Below are 20,942 nucleotides of genomic sequence, written 5' to 3'. Positions count from 1 at the left end.
CATCTCTTTGTCGCACATTGTGCCGATAACGTAGCTTCTGTAGTCGATGCTGGAACGAAGAGTGTCCTGAGGTGAAACCTCACTACAACTACTCAGTCCACCTATTAGGTCCATCTTTTTAATGTGCAATAAACACGCGTGGCCTCGTACGGTGTAAGAGCTGCAGTTGGACAGCGAAGAAGTGTGGCAAGCCTAACATCAGCGGTGCCGAGATCGGAGTCTGGAAAGTGTTGAATGCGAGTAATACCATACTTAAGAGTAGTTCTTTTTTTGTTTTTTGGTAAAATCCTTTTGTTTTCGTGACCATAGTTATAAATTCAATTCAATGCACAGTTACTAATAATATAGCTAATAATGTATATGAGAGGTGCATTATTATTTTTATCGTAGCGCTGTACTGATATTTACAGGAGAAGTGTTATCTAATATTGTAAAGAATTGATGGGGAATTTAAATTCGCGAGAGCAATCTGAAGTGCAGGAAGTTCAATACTTCGGCGAGAGGTAGTGCTAGTTGTACTTCATGGATTATCTACGGTCATATACCGAGTGAGCCAGCTGCGCCTGACTTTTTATGTTGTTAAGCATCCCAACGAACATCACTGGTGGCATGATGGTTCGATTATGTCCATTGCCGTACAACAATCAACAAACGCCTTTAATCACGTACTGTACCATCGCCTTACCAAATATTATCGGCACACTTTTTCTGAATAGATTTGTGTACCGGCGTGAGGAATAAGGAGGGATCTCTCCCGGTTCCGGTAGTGCTGCCAACGAAATGGAAAATAAATCTGAATTGAATCGATAATATGATCGATAAATATGAATTTTCTAAACCGTTATTATTTTATGCCAACAACTGTGTCACACACATATTATATAACATTATACAACATTTCGCGATGCAAATCTTGTTCCTAGCATGAATTCTATAGTTTGGTTTTGCTGTGTAAACAAGAACAGTACTAGTACGTAAAGTGTACGCCAGATGTCGCACAGTGATGCATAAGCGATTCATAGTTTGTGTTTCAAAGGTTGCCACTACGAATCTCGAAGATTGCCGAGGTCTACCGATTCAGCACTAGGGTGTAAATCTATCCAGAAAATGTGTGCCGATAATACATGTACCGTATGCGGCTGGTATTTACACAATGCATCAAACTGTCGTACGGTTATGTAAAAAGTACGTGCCGATTATAAGCTTTCAGTAAGGTATGAAATGAATGCTAAAGGCGATGGGATATTGATAGAAAACGTGTGTGCATTTGTGAAGCAGAAGTAGTTGTCGACCTAGTAGGCTTTCCGGTAAACTACTCCTTGCAGTAAATACAGTGGAGACAATACGCGACACTTCCGGATTTAGACTTCTTAAAATGGGAGACAAGTCGCAAGTGGCGCTCCTAGTGGCTTGACCTGAAAATTCGCGCTAAATTCAAATATCAATGGAAATGCATATACGGAAATGGATAAATAAATTACGTCTAGGAAGAAAGTGTTACTAAGATATTAACTTCAAAGTTGCTAAAGCAATTCTGGATAAATGAATGAAGAATTATTTAACAGGTTATTATTTAAATACTGAAATTAGACATTTAATCAAGATGTGAAATGGACCGCTGTGAAGGGGCTTGATCTTTAATTTATGCATTACTTTTTTAGCTTTAGAATTCCTGCCTGAAAGATCACGGCTTGATTTTTCTTTTTTTTTTCTCATTTAAAAGCATTGTATCATCATATTAAAACACGTGTCAACAAAATTACTGGCACATTCCTCACACACATGATTCAATGAATTTACATTTATGAGCTGGACAATTTTCCTTTTAACTTGAAGCCTACTAACAGAAAGAAAATCTATAAATTTAGCCTCAAAAACGTTCAAACTTTCCCTATAAGCAATACTTGCCATAAAGCCATTGCATTAGGGTAAAGCAAATTTGCATCATCATATTGTTTCTACAAAATACGTACATTTCTTAAATCACCCATATTTTTTTCAGTGCTTGACAACGCATTACGGCATTCCAAATGGGGTAACTTGGAACACAACCAGCCCACACTCATATGCATATGTATTTTCCTGAATTGAAACAAACCCACAGATCAAACCTACAACAACACATCGGTATTGAAGGTTAACTGCTGCACTATACAATAAAATATGCGTATTATATTTTAAGCCAGTTAAAATATGGGTCGAGCAGGTCAGAATATTATGAAGTACTATAAAAATCTCTTTGTCACTGGAAGAATATATATGCAAACACAATATTACTTACATTTTCTTGTCACGAGGGAAACGGAAGAAAGACAGTGCATTCTTCTCTACTTCGTAGTTACTGCAGCCAAATACAGCACATACCTTTCCCCTCATGTTGAGAGGAGATATCAAGGAATGACACACGCTACTATTTAATTATGTCAACTCACTGAAGACGCATAAATAACACCAAAAACTTCACACACAAATACACGTGCTCTTATGAGAGAATCAGTAGATCTCAGGTCAATCCGCTGGAGAGAGCTCTAATAGCTGTCCCTCGATATCTCGCAGTGTCGCGTATTGTCTCTACTGTATTTGCTTGCAGTCACCGCGGTGTCATAGGTTACATTGGGTGCTGCGAATAAAACTGCGTGTGGTAGGTGGGTTCGTATCCCACTTGAGCCTGATAATGTTTTTTGCATTTTGTACTGCGAGAAACATCCACAAAGCCAGTGTATCCGAATGCCATCACGTCGTCGGTTATTTATTTATTCATGTATCAATCCATTTACACTCCAGGGGTGGTTTTTCCCTCGGACTCAGCGAGAGATCCCACTCTCAAGGGCAGTGCGTGAGACATTGGGTCGGGATCACAACTGGAAAGGAGGATCAGTACTTCGCTGTATGCTGTTATGCTGAACTGGGGCCTTGTGAGAAGATTGGAAGTTCGGAAGCGATAGACAAGGAAGAGGTAAGGAAGCGACAGTGGCCTTAATATAGGCACAATCCCAGCATTTGCTTGGAGGGGAAGTAGGAAACCACGGAAAACCACTTACAGGATGTCTGAGGAGGGAATCGAATCTCTCTGTACTCAGCTGACCTCCCCAGGCTGAATTGACCCAGTTCCCACCTTTGTACCACTTTCCAAATTTTGTGGCAGATCCGGGAATCGAACCCGGGCCTCTGGAGGTGGCAACTACTCACACTAACCACTACACCACCGAGGTGGATATTTATTTATTTATTTATTTATTTATTTATTTATTTATTTATTTATTTATTTATTTATTTACTGTAGTACCCGACGTTGTTCGGATAGTTTTTGAATGTTTACCTTTAATATTTGTATACCAGTTAGTTAGTTAAGAGCGAAGTGAATGCTTATAGAATTCCTTTTGAGATGGTGATTTTGCGACCTATTATGTAGTTACGTAGTTTTAGAGTTATGTAGATATATCTGATATGAAATTTAAATTATTTACTTTTCGAGTAAAACTTTGTGATTGTGGAAGGTAGAAATGACCGGGATGTATTTGATTCTTTCAAGGAAATAATAAGTGATAACTATATGTATTTACCCGTCGCATATACATATGACATACACGATTTCAGCTGTCAATGAGACTGTCACAATCAGCCTTATGACTCCAAAAGCAGTGTATTCAACACCATCTCGGTCATTTTATATTATTTACTTTTAAGCCCTACTCAGCTCCTGTTTCAATGGAGGATGAACGTGGACTTACACGGTATCCAGATCGTCACAGTTCGTATCAGAGATACATAAACAGTGGATTTCGACATCAATATCAGTTATTTTCCATATTTTTCCACGTCAGCCCCTCTCATTCCCTACGCCCAGCGGGGGCGGTGATTTTTCATCTCCGTAGTTTTTATTTTATTTTAGATGGTAAGTCATATGAGTACCAAGTTTTATTGAAAGCTCTTCTGGAACAAACCCACATCCATCCATCATCTCCGTTATATTTACATTCATTTCCGCCCCCTCTCAACCTCCATACTGATTGCGGCTGAGGTATGACTGAAGCATCTAGGGTGTCACAGTTCAACTCAGTGACCTCGTAAAGAATGTATTGGACATTAATATCAGTCATTTTCGTTTATTTTTATATACCACCATTTTCCGTAGCAGTGCTAGGTGTGTTTTACCCCAACAGTATATTTTTTCAGGTAGTAAGTCATATGTGTACCAATTTTATATGAGGGCTATGCTGGAAGGAAAACACATACATCCGTAATTTCGGTCATTTTGAACATTTTCTTTTCTACCCGTTCTCATATCCCTGCCGATCGGGGCTGAGCAACGACATCCGGAGTGTCATTACTCACCTCAGCGACCTCGAAAACTATGGACTGTACACGAATATTTGTCATTGTCTACTATTTTATATATTGTACCCGTCTTTCTGTGCTTTCTTATAATTCACCCTCGTCCCTAGGGGTGCTAGGTGTATCCGATGCCGACAGTAATATTTTCTATATAGTAAGCCATATGTATACCAAGTTTGGTTGAGAGGTATGCTAGAACATACACACATACGTCCTTAAACTCTGTCCCTTTGGACATTTTCTTTCCTTTACCACTTCTCACCCGCCTGTTGATTAGGACTGAACTTTACCTTAAACGGCATCCAGAAAGTCACAGCTCATCTCAGCGAACCTGCAAACTATGCATTAGAAACAAATATCAATCGTTTTCGCCCCTACTTTAGGGGCTAGAGTTCTCTTACCCCTAAGGTATTTTCCATACAGTAGGTTCAATTGGGTTGAGAGCTATGCTGGAATACACACACATACTGAACCCATGACCTTTGTGCCCTAAGAATTGTAAGTATTAAATTCTCAATTGTAATAAGAAGTTCGATTTTTTTATATATCTCAGAGGCGACACGTGGCAAGGGGTTGGCTACCTTCTGTCCCACGCTCTGAGATGTGACGTCATCCGCACTCGTCGAATGTGGAAGGATACAGAAGAAAGTTTAGGTTGAATAAATATAATTAAATGAAATAATTAGTGGTGAACGCAGTATAATGAGGGTCCTGTATTTATCTATAAGACACTTGGTCTTTAGTAAGACGGATTTGAGACTGCTAAGCTATTTCTGTGGATTATTTCAGAAGGACGCGCGTGTCTAGTTAACCCACGCTAAGTCGACAGAAAATAGTGCCTATCAAATGAGGTCATTTAACCGGTTAATTTAATGAGAATAAATTTTAAATGTTCATGAACACTACCGATAACGAGTTAACAAGGATATGGTTACATCAAAAACTCTTTTAGATACAGTTCATTTAAGTCGGAAAAGTTACGCAAGTTTTCTTGGCTGCAAAGGGAAAATGCCTGGAGAGAGCGAGTAACGTCTATAAATAAGAAAGGACGCCATGTTGAAACCCCTGCATTTGTATCACCGAAGCGTGAAAGAGAGGGTTCAACTGTGCAAGTAAATCGTTCGTCAAAAGAAGACTAAGTACTACAAACCTAGATTTTGTCGATGTGCCTGGGTCATGACCCCATGTCGAGATAGTTTTGTTTGAGCAGAAGTAATTTTATTTTTAAAAAGACGGTCAAGATACCGAAGAAGTATTTATAAAGTTGTTTTGTGTTGTAAAGAAAGTAATTCGTGTGCGGGTATTAAATACAATCAGTCGAGTGCGATCAACGAAGACACCGAGTGAAAGAGCATTTCTTTTTTATGCTTTATTTCCAGGAAACATGAAGAAAATTATATGTACAGCCAGAAATGTAAAAATGGCTAAATAATGACAGAGGGTCAGAGGTGAGCCCAAAGATGAACGCTGACGTAACCTAAGATAGGTGACATACCATCTTACCACCTACTATATCTTGTTTTATAATGTCAAACTTATATGTACTTGAGATGGGTATTTATGACGCAGTTGGTCACCCATACGTTTTTGTGAATGTTAGAAATGTGGCGAAAGGTCGTTTGTTTTATATTCTGCTTGGATAAATTTTTAAAGTATTGCGAGTGCCGTGTAATGTTGTTGAAAGATATTAGTGAGGGTTTCGAAGCTATATCACGTCCAAAGTAGATCGTCATTTCCGTGAATTTATTGCCTATATTTTGTAATGTCAAATTAAGGTTTTTTATTCGACGTTAAATTTTCTGTTGGAATTTTGATGGAATTGGAGCAAAAGATCCGTGGTTACCCATTTTCAATCGGGTGGGAGCGCTGTATGTAGTGTTGAGTAATGCAGATCGATGAATTTTGTCACGAAGTGTAACGATATTCTGTTGTTGTTGTTGTTGTTTGAGTGATCAGTCCATAGACTGGTTTGATGCAGCCCTCCATGCCACCCTATACTGTGCTAACCGTTTCATTTCTACGTAAGTACTGCATCCTACATCTGCTCTAATCTTCTTGTCATATTCATACCTTGGTCTCCCCTACCGTTCTTACCACCTACACTTCCTTCAAAAACCAACTGAACAAGTCTTGGGTGCCTTAAGATGTGTCCTATCATTCTATCACTTCTTCTCGTCAAATTTAGCCAAATCGATCTCCTCTCGCCAATTCGATTCAGTATCTCTTCATTTGTGATTCGATCTGTCCATCTCACCTTCAGCATTCTTCTGTAACACCACACTTCAGAAGCTTCTATCCTCTTCCTTTCTGAGCTAGTTATCGTCCATGTTTCACTTCCATACAATGCCACGCTCCACACGAAAGTCTTCAAAAACATGTTTCTAATTCCTATATCAATGTTTGAAGTGAGCAAATTTCTTTTCTTAAGAAAGCTCTTCCTTGCTTGTGCTAATCTGTATTTTATGTCCTCCTTACTTCTGCCATCGTTAGTTAAATTACTACCCAAGTAACAATATCCATCTACTTCCTTTAAGACTTCATTTCCTAATTTAATATTTCCTGCATCACCTGCCTTCGTTCGACTGCACTCCATTACTTTTGTTTTGGACTTATTTATTTTCATCTTGTACTCCTTACCCAAGACTTCGTCCATACCATTCCGCAGCTTCTCGAGATCTTCTGCAGTCTCAGATAAAATAACAATATCATCGGCAAATCTCAAGGTTTTGATTTCCTCTCCGTGGATTGTGATTCCCTTTCCTAATTCCTCTTTGGCTTCCTTTACTGCCTGTTCTATGTAAACATTGAAAAGGAGGGGAAAAAGTGCAGCCTTGCCTCGCTCCTTTCTGGATTGCTGCTTCTTTTTCAAAGCCGTCGATTCTTATCACTGCACACTTATTTTTATATTGTTTGTAGATAATTCTTCGTTCTCGGTATTTGATCCCAATCACCTTCAGAATCTTAGCTTGGTCCAATCAACATTATCGAATGCCTTTTCTAGATCTACGAATGCCATGTACGTGGGCTTGTCCTGCTTGATTCGATCCTCTAAGATCAGACGTAAAGAAAGGATTGCTTCACGTGTTCCTACATTTCTTCTGAAGCCAAGTTGATCTTCTGCCAACTCAGCTTCAACTTGTTTTTCCATTCTTCTGTTTTTTAAACACTAAATCTTTGGCATGCCATTTATAATCTGTACAGAAAGATGTAATTTCCCATTCTGCTTTAAAGGCTGCTGCTTCACCACTCTTTATTTGGTATGATGTTCAATCATGACAGCTGCGTCCGGCTCCATGGCTAAATGTTTAGCGTGCGGGCCTTTGGTCACAGGGGTCACGGGTTCGATTCCCGGCAGGGTCGGGAATTTTAATCATAATTGGTTAATTTCGCTGGCAGGGGTACTGGGTGTATGTGTCGTCTTCATTTCACCCTCATCACGACACGCAGGTCGCCTACGGGAGTCAAATCGAAAAATGCATCTGGCGAGCCGAACATGTCCTCGGACACTCCCGGCACTAAGAGCCATACGCCATTTCATTTTTATGACAGCTGCGAAACTGATTTAGTTACACTCTGTCAACAAAGCGCATTGGCAACTGATGGATCGGCTGCTCGCTCAGCTAGCCAAGCTGCTCCCACCACTACCGAAACTACCTTCCCGCAAAGCGCTCGGAGCACTGACTTAGAGCGCGGCCAGAGCGCTAGCGCTCGGGGAACGCTGTTTAGATGGCCCTGTTCTAGCGGATTGACCTGAGAACTACTGATTCTGTCATAAGAGCACGTGTTATTTGCGAAATTCAGAGTAGGCCTGCGTTATGAGGCACACAGTGTGAGCTGTATGCAAACAAAGTTAGTTTGTTTGTTTGTTTGTTTGTTTGTTTGTTTGTTTGTTTGTTTGTTTGTTTGTTTGTTTGTTTGTTTGTTTGTTTGTTTGTTTGTTTGTTTGTTTGTTTGTTTGTTTGTTTGTTTGTTTGTTTGTTTGTTTGTTTGTTTGTTTGTTTGTTTGTTTGTTTGTTTGTTTGTTTGTTTGTTTGTTTGTTTGTTTGTTTGTTTGTTTGTTTGTTTGTTTGTTTGTTTGTTTGTTTGTTTGTTTGTTTGTTTGTTTGTTTGTTTGTTTGTTTGTTTGTTTGTTTGTTTGTTTGTTTGTTTGTTTGTTTGTTTGTTTGTTTGTTTGTTTGTTTGTTTGTTTGTTTGTTTGTTTGTTTGTTTGTTTGTTTGTTTGTTTGTTTGTTTGTTTGTTTGTTTGTTTGTTTGTTTGTTTGTTTGTTTGTTTGTTTGTTTGTTTGTTTGTTTGTTTGTTTGTTTGTTTGTTTGTTTGTTTGTTTGTTTGTTTGTTTGTTTGTTTGTTTGTTTGTTTGTTTGTTTGTTTGTTTGTTTGTTTGTTTGTTTGTTTGTTTGTTTGTTTGTTTGTTTGTTTGTTTGTTTGTTTGTTTGTTTGTTTGTTTGTTTGTTTGTTTGTTTGTTTGTTTGTTTGTTTGTTTGTTTGTTTGTTTGTTTGTTTGTTTGTTTGTTTGTTTGTTTGTTTGTTTGTTTGTTTGTTTGTTTGTTTGTTTGTTTGTTTGTTTGTTTGTTTGTTTGTTTGTTTGTTTGTTTGTTTGTTTGTTTGTTTGTTTGTTTGTTTGTTTGTTTGTTTGTTTGTTTGTTTGTTTGTTTGTTTGTTTGTTTGTTTGTTTGTTTGTTTGTTTGTTTGTTTGTTTGTTTGTTTGTTTGTTTGTTTGTTTGTTTGTTTGTTTGTTTGTTTGTTTGTTTGTTTGTTTGTTTGTTTGTTTGTTTGTTTGTTTGTTTGTTTGTTTGTTTGTTTGTTTGTTTGTTTGTTTGTTTGTTTGTTTGTTTGTTTGTTTGTTTGTTTGTTTGTTTGTTTGTTTGTTTGTTTGTTTGTTTGTTTGTTTGTTTGTTTGTTTGTTTGTTTGTTTGTTTGTTTGTTTGTTTGTTTGTTTGTTTGTTTGTTTGTTTGTTTGTTTGTTTGTTTGTTTGTTTGTTTGTTTGTTTGTTTGTTTGTTTGTTTGTTTGTTTGTTTGTTTGTTTGTTTGTTTGTTTGTTTGTTTGTTTGTTTGTTTGTTTGTTTGTTTGTTTGTTTGTTTGTTTGTTTGTTTGTTTGTTTGTTTGTTTGTTTGTTTGTTTGTTTGTTTGTTTGTTTGTTTGTTTGTTTGTTTGTTTGTTTGTTTGTTTGTTTGTTTGTTTGTTTGTTTGTTTGTTTGTTTGTTTGTTTGTTTGTTTGTTTGTTTGTTTGTTTGTTTGTTTGTTTGTTTGTTTGTTTGTTTGTTTGTTTGTTTGTTTGTTTGTTTGTTTGTTTGTTTGTTTGTTTGTTTTTGCTTTACGTCGCACCGACACAGATAAGTCTTATGGCGACGAGCAAACAAAGTTAACAAAGGCCAAAGCATGGGAAGAGATTTTTTGTCTGTTTTACGAGGATGTTGATGACAAAGAAACACAAGAGAAGCATGAGCTCTGTAAGTCATTTAATTTTAATCAGTAAATAAGTTGTATTACACATGTTGCATATACAGTATCTAAATAAACACATAAATACAAATGAAATAAACATTGATCTTGAATAATCTATATTCTTCAGGATGAATGTCACAAGTTATTCGCCCGACGCATTTCTTGCTATCAAATCTTGAAAACGTTATTGTTCGAGCATTTTAAATCAAAACCACAGTTACAGCATGAAATTCTTTCAACTACAGGTCTTTATAAAACGTGTTCTTCCCTTAATTGTAGCTTTCATTTACAGCTACAGCTTAATTATAATTTTGAAAATACTGCATTGTGCCAGAAAATCTGCACTTCATTATAACTGTATAAAAAATAAAAATACCAAGCTGTCATGACTCCGTGGTGTAGAAGGAATATCTTATTCTTTTAATTACCATATTGGTATAATCAAGAATGCATAAAAGGAGAGTTATTGAAATGTATTAACTGAAGTGTTACTTTCACTCATTTAAATCTTTCTGTACTCCTATGGCAATTCGCCCTGTGGTGAAACAAAGTACTCGCTGAACTTATCTCTCATATTATTAGCAGATTTTCCCCATTGCGCAGAATCACTTCGCATCACCAAGCCCTTCAACTGTTAGTGTGTCTTCGAAATTATAACCATCTCTAACTCGCACAAAATTGTGAAGAACACAGCACGCCTTCATTAACTTTTCTGACAATTGTACTGAAACCGTACAGTGTCCTGTACAGCTCATTGAAATCATAGGTGCCTTTCTACCTTATTCAAATCACTTCTAAAGGTCGCGTCATTGGTAGGATTATGGGCGATGGAGATCGAACAGCGTCTGGCTAGAACGGAACCCGCGAAAGATCTCCTGGAAAACAAAGCAAAAGTTGGGCCGGAGCCAAGCCCTCGTGAAAAAGCCCTCTCAACTCGCAGAATTGGAGATATGACGCGACGCTACCGTAGTCAAACACGTCCCGAGGTGTGGCCTATTTTCCCATGGATCCAAACTAACAGAAGGAACTTCCGGTTTCTTATGCACGTTTCACGGGTGCCAACGTCGAATTTTGGCGCGTAAAAATCCTAAGATATTTTGATCCAGACATGGAAACATTATGGGTGGCACACCAATGAATAGAGCTGAATTTTCTGCGTATCCCAGACTAAAAATATGGAATACTTTATTCAGGGGACGAAAGGAAGTCACCAGATGTCCAGCCGTGACATATCGCAAACACGTGTGAACGTCCCCCTAGCTAAGAGTCGCGCTCAAAGATGACTCCAACCCCTAGATGACGCTAATTAAATAATTAAAAGCGGGAAACAAATTACGTGAAAACTGCCGATCGTCAGTAGATCACGCCTGGTTCAAATAAGAGAGGAAAGATAGGGTTACAATACGCACCGTTTAAATGTTGTGAATTCCTGGGATGAACGGAGCTGCTGTCCTTAATGAACCGTGAATTGTTTACGCCCATAGTCTTCCGGTGAAAAGATAATAAAAGGCCGGGCTGGCCCTGGCTGGAGACAGTTCCTAGCGGGTCGCTGAGAGGGGGCAGTATGTTACATTGTGCTCCAGTTTTTACAGTCCGAAACCTATTGACCGCATACTAAGACAGTGTTATAGTGTCCGTCGCAGCCGTGAAATACAAAAGCCTTTGTGAAGTGTAGACGGGAAGCCAAGCGAGCCTAGGCGAATGTCTCTGCCGCATGTCAATTAATTAAGTTGCGAGCATAATTTATAAACGAGTAGCGGGAGTCGGCTATGGACAACGCCGGCCTAGATGAGTACGTGATATCAATAAATTGGTATCATCCAAATCGCTACTCTGAAATCAGGGTGCTCAAGTCTCGTGAGTCACCCGGTTCATGCTGTGAACGCGCCCGCTGTGATTAGAACGACCTGCTTATTCATGGTGTAAATTCTCTCTCTGTGTGTGTGTGTGTGTGTGTGTGTGTGTGTGTGTGTGTGTGTGTGTGTGTGTGTGTGTGTGTGTGTGTGTGTGTGTGTGTGTGTGTGTGTGTGTGTGTGTGTGTGTGTGTGTGTGTGTGTGTGTGTGTGTGTGTGTCGCGATAAGCAGAGGACCGTGTGACAAGTTGTGGAGTGTTACCCCTTTGGATTACTCTAAGATTTCAGCAGTGAACGAGCTATCCAGGATGTCGGAATTGTGTGGACCAGGGCTGAAGGACAGCACGCCCGTTTCCAGCGCTGAGGCCATGCAGCAGTAAGCACCGCCATGGGTCTCCCGCGGAAGGAAAAACCACGGCCACCAAATAGATGAGTGATATCAAATATAATTTCTTAGCACGGTAATGTAGAACCGGTTGTAGGATGGGCTTTCCTTTGTAATACCAAATGTTGTAAAATAATGCATGTCCTAATATGGAAATTTTACTGTTCTTTATCAAGTTAACATAAAATTCAAGGGAGCTAACTCCCCGGACGACCCATTTGTTTTTTCTTAATGATTAATTTATCGTGAAGGGTTATTCTTAGTAGTATGTAGAATATCCTAGCAAGTATGGGAAACAAGGATAGGAGAATATTTGAGTTCCCCTAGGGGTGGCTGGAACAATAGTGGATGAGCAGGGAAATCCATGTCCAAAGGTTGTTAGTTAATGTCCAAGGTGGCTAGCGTGTATGCTGGGGAAACTCATGGGTCAGTCAGACGATGCATGGAGCAAGAGAGAAGAGATCCTGACCGAGAGAGGCACATAAATGTGTTATTTAGGTATAATTGTGAGGGACAGTTCGCGAGTTTCCCGTGATTCTTGATTATTTAACCAGAAATGTATGGAGTTTTTTGTTGTCTGCAACCGGCTGACACCCAGGGAGGCTAGAGTCTTATGTATGATAAAAATATAAATATCTACGCAGAGGCGTGGACTTGAGGAATCATCAGGGCCCTATGCCCAAGGGAAGAAGATACGTGATATGAGACGTAATGAGAGGGCCGAATGTCCAGATAGTTTTATGATGAGATGATTCGGAAGTGATGGTGCCCACAGTCGGCGCTCTACGAGAAGAATGAGAAGGTATAGAATAAATGAGTATTTCTTGGGAATTCTGCGGTAAGATGAATAAACAAATGGGCCAGAGATATGTGTCTCCGAGAAAGGAGGGCTGGCCATTGTAATTGAGAGGAGTCAAGAATCCGGCGTAGGTAATGAATGAGTGATGGTTGCAGTACAGCGAATGACCTTCCCTTCTTTTTTTGTGTTTGCTCCTCGCCTTTCTTGGCAGAGCGGCCCCGCTGTGCTAGTATAGTTAAGGCTCGAAGCTCTGGGTCTCCCTCGTGACTGCTTGTTGGTTTAAATGGTTCAGCTAAGAAACTTCTGTCAATGATAATATCACGGTGATTTAGAAGGTAATTAATAAATAATTATGGATCTCCCCAAATATCCGGTAATATGAGACCGTAGCTAGTTTAGGGATTTTCAGGAATGTACCTCTCATTCGGGATTCGTCCAGTTCGAGCCCCGGATCAGGATGGGCCACCTTGGGCAAGCTTCCATTAAGCTTGCGCCGGGGGCAGAAAACAGTGATAACCATGTTGTTTCTTACAGGAATGGCTCCCCTTTATGCATGATGTGTATACAGATATGTGTGTTTAGTATTTAATGTGCATTTATTTTGAGTTCAAACAGAACCGATGTTCAACGTTGTTTTGTCTTGGTGACAGATAAGGGATGTCCGGGGTTTTACCTAAATGGTATGTGTGTTTTGTCTGTGTATTATGTAAATATCTCTTTTAATATGGTAATCATGTAGTGCAGGAACCGGTTAATTACGTGCTAAGAACAGTGGGTACTATGTAGAGGGACATCCACTCAGACTAAAACGGTGTGATCGACAGAATATAAAAATGTAATGAAACGGTATGAACTAATAAGGGAAAGATGGACGATAGTGGTCGCAAAACCTCAATTATACCGTTGTGCAGACGACGCCCTTAGGCGAGTCATAGTTAGTGTTAATTATTTTCTTTTCCTCCAGTATGCGGAGAGTTCATTGTATAGGGTTGTATTTTTTATTATGTCATATTTTGAATAAATTAGTCTTCGTAACCCCCATTATACGATTCTTGTCATTTGGGTAGTAGTGCTAAGCAGTATCCAGTAGACAGTTGAACCCAGAGAATCCTACTTTCAGATTACATAAGGCTCCATTTTAAATATTTGTGTCTTTTTCTTTTCCTTTCGAACATACCACCCCCTACGTGCTCGAGCTGCCGAGGCCAGCACAGAAAGTAGGGCGGGAGTGGTTCGAAGCTCGTTAGGCAATTCGAGCCGCTCTTCACTCTAGTCTCATCCGTGGGTGTTTACCCTGTTATGTGGAGGCATTTCTTATACGCGGGTCGTCCATTCGAGGCCCGGAAGAGTGTAGTACTGAAACATTTAGAGGCCTGTGGATTATTCTCCCCTTACTGGATAAAATTCCGAAGGTGCATTCTATGTACCGCCTTGCTCTGGATAACCGATAATTAAAAATCTCTTTTTTCCTCCATAGGGCCGCATTAACTGCTGAGATAGCCCAAAAACTTCATCTCCTACCAACACATGGGGCAAGGGCGTTTCATATTCTGCTAAGAGTTGTCCATCTGGGATGTTTAGTGCATTTTGCAAAAGCATTTTGTAAAAGATTGAGTTTTTGAAAACTTCTAAGTTAGAAGACTTGCCATATGACCAAAACAGTAATTTGAATCGCATACAGCTTGTAAAAGCATGGAGAAAAGGTGTTTGTAATTAAAGAATACTGAACCGCTATCAGTAGCTTTGATTATCCTAATGTGTTTGCCATCGAATGCGCCTATGCAGTTGGGAAAATGGCTGTATTCTCAAATCCTTTGGAAATTTCTAGCCATTTTTCCCTAGATGGAAGTGGCATACATTCTTCTTTTAGTCTCTCAAACAGCTTCACATACTTGTACTATTTTGGAAAGTGTTGATATTCCCATTCTGTAAGTAAAATGAAGGTCGGAGAAAGTACAGCCAGTCCCCAGGTACCTGAAAATAAGGAAATATATATCATTTTTTGGTTGCAGGTAAAACTTTGCAAAGGAGAGGGAAAAGTCTGCGCGATTCCTTTTCAAGAGAAATGAACACTTAAAAACTTGAAAGGAAATCTGGGTCAGCAAAGTCAAACAGGCGTTGATACGTACCAACATGGCACAGAAAAACACTACTTCCAACTTGGATGAAATTAAAATAGGCGAAAATACAGGATAAAACAATATTTACAAAAATGAGGAAGAGCAAAATGAAATTCAAGACTCGCCAGGACAAATTCCAAAGAAACAACTTACTGCAGGGGCAACCTACCGAGTAGGAAGCAGGAAAAGGAGGATGTCATAGGTAGAAACAGCTGGAATAAAACTAATGGACGAAATGGCAAACGAATCAGCCAACCGAGTTATGGACAACTACAGAAAGAGGAAACTGATGAAGATCGCTTATTTTTACTATCTCTACTGAAAGACTTCAGGCTAATTCCAGAGGAAAATTAATTGGATGCTAAATCCTAGCTTATGATGGTGTTTAAAAATGGCAAAGGTCATCACAAAGCATTTACACCACACCAGCAAACGTCAATAAACAAAATGAGACAACTGCTTCACAATTTCATCACCAAAGACAAACCCAACCACTGGAAACTCCGCATCACTCACACATCCACGCCACGCCTACACCAACAGTGCCATCGCCTGCAGCTAGTGATTGCTCTCAAAACACTTCTTCTTCCTACATGTCAGGGTGTTTAGGGGTTGTAGTAAGGATGTACAGGAGAGGGCATATAAGTCTCTGGTAATACTCCAACTAGAGTATGGTTCCAGTGTATGGGACCCTCACCAGGATTACCTGATTCAAGAACTGGAAAAAATCCAAAGAAAAGCAGCTCGATTTGTTCTGGGCGATTTCCGACAAAAGAGTAGCGTTAAAAAAATGTTGCAATGTTTAGGTTGGGAAGAATTGAGAGAAAGAAGAAGAGCTGCTCGACTAAGTGGTATGTTCCGGGCTGTCAGCGGAGAGATGGCGTGGAATGACATTAGTAGACGAATAAGTTTGAATGGCGTTTATAAAAGTAGGAAAGATCACAATATGAAGATAAAGTTGGAATTCAAGAGGACAAACTGGGGCAAATATTTATTTATAGGAAGGGGAGTTAGGGATTGGAATAACTTACCAAGAGAGATGTTCAATAAATTTCCAATTTCTTTGAAATCATTTAGGAAAAGGTTAGGAAAACAACAAATAAGAATCTGCCACCTGGGCGACTGCCCTAAATGCAGATCAGTATTGATTGATTGATTTGATTGACTATTACTTTTAAAATTCAATTGTAAAGACATCAATATGAATCGTGTGTACTGAATGGTGTATTTATGTGACTTATATCCAGTGTTAAATGTATATCAATATTTCAATTAATACCAGAAATTTATTTGATTATTACATTTTTGTAAAGAATAGGCCCATGCCTTAGCAAAATTTTGTAAGGTACTCTTTGTCTCTGTGGCAGGGTACAGATGGTGTAGGAAGAATTTAAAATAAAATAAATATTTAAATTGAAATAGAAAAATATGACTGGTTCAGGTTTGCAGTAAAATTATTGTAATAAATGCTTACCTTAATGTGACACTCAATTTCTCCTCAGGCGTTATTCGTAAAAGCATGTTGGTACGATTTCCAGTAATATCCTCCCTCATGGTAAATAATAGTTCATCAAACGATGTAAATGACATGCGAAAATACCGAAAGAACTTGTCAGGATTCTCTCTCAAATCACTATAAACTGTAAAGAATTCCCCCTTTAAAAGACGGTTATAAATTAATGGATGTACCCAGAAACTTTTATTTCTACGACGCCTCCGACGATGACGACGAAGTATACGGAGCAGCAACATAAAACATTAACTTGTTTCCGGAATCACATCGATTCTCGCACTGAAGGAGATACGCAGGCCAGCCACAAGCGTGGCCCGTGTGAAAGCGGCCTTATTCTTCAGAGCTTCAGCGATGACAGGTCTGGCATCATAATGACGCAGGTTCACCATGAGGAAATGCATTTCTAAATACTTCTGAGTGTGATTTGATAAGCTGCCCAACGGATGAGAGAAACTCACTGTACAATCCGAGTATGTTCTTTCAAGAACGAACATGCCATTCTATTTTAACTAATTTGTTTCTTCTTCAGGTAGTTTATAAATGTATTTATTCAAAATTAGTTTTGGCAGGCTGAAGAACTCAACAGCAACAAACTATAAGTGACATACAACAACCAATATATCGATACACTACATATATTTCACTTTAAACATTTTTGTAGTTCGGTGTTGGTTCTCAAGATTTTTGTACCTCATTATCATCACTATCTGGAGCTGGACTGAGGTTGATGGACGTCCCAGTGATTCACTTTAACTACAGGCACTGCTTTGGGCTGAGACATAGCCATGGTTTCACTATATATACAATCACTGCTTTAGGCTGAGACTCAAGCTGATTAACATTCCACGGCTTCACTGTAACTACAGTCACTACCTTTCGCTGAGGCTCAGGTTGATTGAATACTCATTGCTTAAAATGTAAGTTCAGTCACTACCTTTGCTGAGACTCAGGTTGATTGAATACTCATTGCTTACACTGTAAGTTCAGTCACTACCTTTCGCTGAGACTCAGGTTGATTGAATACTCATTGCTTACACTGTAAGTTCAGTCACTGCCTTTTGCTGAGACTCAGGTTGATTGAATACTCATTGCTTACACTGTAAGTGCAGTCACGACCTTTCGCTGAGACTCAGGTTGATTGAATACTCATTGCTTACACTGTAAGTGCAGTCACGACCTTTCGCTGAGACTCAGGTTGATTGAATACTCATTGCTTACACTGTAAGTGCAGTCACGACCTTTCGCTGAGACTCAGGTTGATTGAATACTCATTGCTTACACTGTAAGTGCAGTCACGACCTTTCGCTGGGACTCAGGTTGATTGAATACTCATTGCTTACACTGTAAGTACAGTCACTACCTTTTGCTGAGACTCAGGTTGATTGAATGTCCATCGCTAACACTGTAAGTGCAGTCACTACCTTTTGCTGAGACTCAGGTTGATTGAATGTTCATCCTTTACACTGTAAGTACAGTCACTACCTTTTGCTGAGACTCAGGTTGATTGAATGTTCATCGCTAACACTGTAAGTGCAGTCACTACCTTTTGCTGAGACTCAGGTTGATTGAATGTTCATCCTTTACACTGTAAGTGCAGTCACTACCTTTTGCTGAGACTCAGGTTGATTGAATGTTCATCCTTTACACTGTAAGTGCAGTCACTACCTTTTGCTGAGACTCAGGTTGATTGAATACTCATTGCTTACACTGTAAGTACAGTCACTACCTTTTGCTGAGACTCAGGTTGATTGAATGTCCATCGCTAACACTGTAAGTGCAGTCACTACCTTTTGCTGAGACTCAGGTTGAGTGAATGTTCATCGCTAACACTGTAAGTACAGTCACTACCTTTTGCTGAGACTCAGGTTGATTGAATGTTCATCCTTTACACTGTAAGTGCAGTCACTACCTTTTGCTGAGACTCAGGTTGATTGAATACTCATTGCTTACACTGTAAGTACAGTCACTACCCTTTGCTGAGACTCAGGTTGATTGAATGTTCATCGTTTACACTGTAAGTGCAGTCACTACCTTTTGCTGAGACTCAGGTTGATTGAATACTCATTGCTTACACTGTAAGTACAGTCACTACCTTTTGCTGAGACTCAGGTTGATTGAATGTTCATCGTTTACACTGTAAGAGCAGTCACTACCTTTTGCTGAGACTCAGGTTGAGTGAATGTTCATCGCTAACACTGTAAGTACAGTCACTACCTTTTGCTGAGACTCAGGTTGATTGAATGTTCATCGCTAACACTGTAAGTACAGTCACTACCTTTTGCTGAGACTCAGGTTGATTGAATGTTCATCGTTTACACTGTAAGTACAGTCACTACCTTTTGCTGAGACTCAGGTTGAGTGAATGTTCATCGCTAACACTGTAAGTACAGTCACTACCTTTTGCTGAGACTCAGGTTGAGTGAATGTTCATCGTTTACACTGTAAGTACAGTCACTACCTTTTGCTGAGACTCAGGGTGATTAAATGTTCATCGTTTACACTGTAAGTGCAGTCACTGTCCTTTGTTGAGACTCAGGTTGATTAAATGTTCATCGTTTACACTGTAAGTGCAGTCACTGCCCTTTGCTGAGACTCAGGGTGATTAAATGTTCATCGTTTACACTGTAAGTGCAGTCACTGTCCTTTGTTGAGACTCAACATGATTGAATGTTCCCACGGTTTCTACACGGAGTCACCGCTTTAGGCTGAGACTAGAATTAATTTGCCTAATATTCTATGGTTTAACCATAAATAGTCACTAATTTAGACTGAGACTCACACTTTCTGAGTCTAATCCTGAGTACACTCTGCTGTTGAGTTCCACCAATTGAACTCTTTGCTAGTTTTCACGCCCGCGGCTCCGATCACATAATGAGCGTCTTCTAGTTGTAATTCAGTGAGTGGCAGTCTTCTGCTCAATATGATATACGAATGGTAGTCGCTAGATCCTACACAAGACGCAACTACCAAAACACCGTCATCCGGTGCAAAATATATCACCCAAGTAGCGTGGTCACGACCTGCAACAAAACAGGAATACAAGTTAATTTCCCATAATTTGTATGTACGTCTGCGACTTACAAGGGAAGGGCGCGAAGCGGGGAATCACGGATCTTACTGAAATTTTGAACACACGTTAAATGAGCCAGGAATAACACAATGGCCAGAACAATTCTTTCGGAAACGAAAAAAAAAATGAAATGGCGTATGGCTTTTAGTGCCGGGAGTGTCCGAGGACATGTTCGGCCCGCCAGGTTCAGGTCTTTTGATTTGACTCCCGTATGTGACCTGCGCGTCATGATGAGGATGAAATGATGATGAAGAAGACACATACACCCAGCCCCCGTGCCAGCGAAACTAACCAATGATGGTTAAAATTCACTATCTTGCCGTGAATCGAACCCGGGCCCCTGTGACCAAAGGCCAGCACTCTAACCATTTAGCCATGTAGCCGGACTTCGGAAATGAACTCATGTGACCTACAGAAAGCGTGTTTGAATAGGCGCGGTTGGCTACACAGGACTGTGGCGCGTGCTGGGTTCACTCGTCGAGGGACAGCGACACTGGTCTTCTTTTCTATACTGTTAGTAATTGCGTAGCGCGTCGTGAAAATTATAGGCCGGACCTTTGGTGTAGGGTAGCGTGCGTTCCTCTTACCCGGAGGCCCCGAGTTCGATTCCCGGCCAAGTCAGGGACTTTTACCTGGACCTGAGGGCTGGTTCGAGGTCCACTCAGCCTACTGTAGGTGATTAAAATTGAGGAGCTATCTGACGGCGAAATCGCGGCCTCGGCCTAGAAAGCCAAGAATAACGGCCGAGAGGATTCGCCGTGCTGACCACACGACGTCTCATAATCTGCAGGCCTTTGGGGCTGAGCAACGGACGCTTGGTAGGCCATGACCCTTCGGGTCTGTTGCGCCATGGGATTTGGTTTTTTGGTCGTGAAAATTGTGTAGCAGAATTAAGAGAAATAATTTAAAGCCTGCATTGATTGTGGGTTACAAGAGGCAATAGAATAATATTGTTATAGTGAAAATAAAGGTTAATCAGTACAACAAGAGACGTTACACACGAAAGCAAGTGACTCGTTACAGGTTTTTGCAACAGTGATGTTCGTGGCAAAAATGTTGAAAGCACACAGCAGTTCTACACCAACCTCACCTAGCGAAGCAAGGATAAGGGCTTAATATCACACGCTCCATATTTTTCTCCCAACGCAAAAGTTACTTTGCCTATGTTGATTACCATTATACGAACAAACACTTGTCCTATACAACGACTACAAGCGTATGTCAGCTGTTGGACAGTACGAGTTGCAGGTACGAGTAGGGTATGAAGTAGCGGCCTGCGTAGCTGAGCGCGCTACCTGAAACATACGAATTTTAACGCTCTCTGTAGGTTGCACGAGTTAATTTCCGAAAGAAGTATTGTGTCATTCTTGGCTCATTTAACGTGTGTGCAAAATTTACGTAAGATTGGCGATTCCCCGGTAC

The 20,942-nt window shown here is 39.9% G+C and overlaps 1 protein-coding gene across 1 annotated transcript in view; it reads right to left on the bottom strand.

Annotated features, from left to right (window-relative positions):
• Positions 1-19,053: 19,053 nt before the first annotated feature.
• Positions 19,054-20,942, bottom strand: part of LOC136874170 (uncharacterized) — a 30,676-nt gene continuing 28,787 nt past the window's right edge. The window contains exon 3 of the mRNA XM_067147752.2: positions 19,054-19,470. Coding sequence (XP_067003853.2) covers positions 19,241-19,470 — 230 coding nt within the window. The 3' untranslated portion in view covers positions 19,054-19,240. The remainder of the gene's footprint in view (positions 19,471-20,942) is intronic.

The sequence above is a fragment of the Anabrus simplex genome, chromosome 5 (genome assembly GCF_040414725.1).
Source record: "Anabrus simplex isolate iqAnaSimp1 chromosome 5, ASM4041472v1, whole genome shotgun sequence".
NCBI classification, from domain to species: Eukaryota; Metazoa; Arthropoda; class Insecta; order Orthoptera; family Tettigoniidae; genus Anabrus; species Anabrus simplex.
The sequence above is the reverse complement of the archived record's forward strand: the minus strand, read 5'-3'. Positions and strand labels throughout refer to the sequence as shown.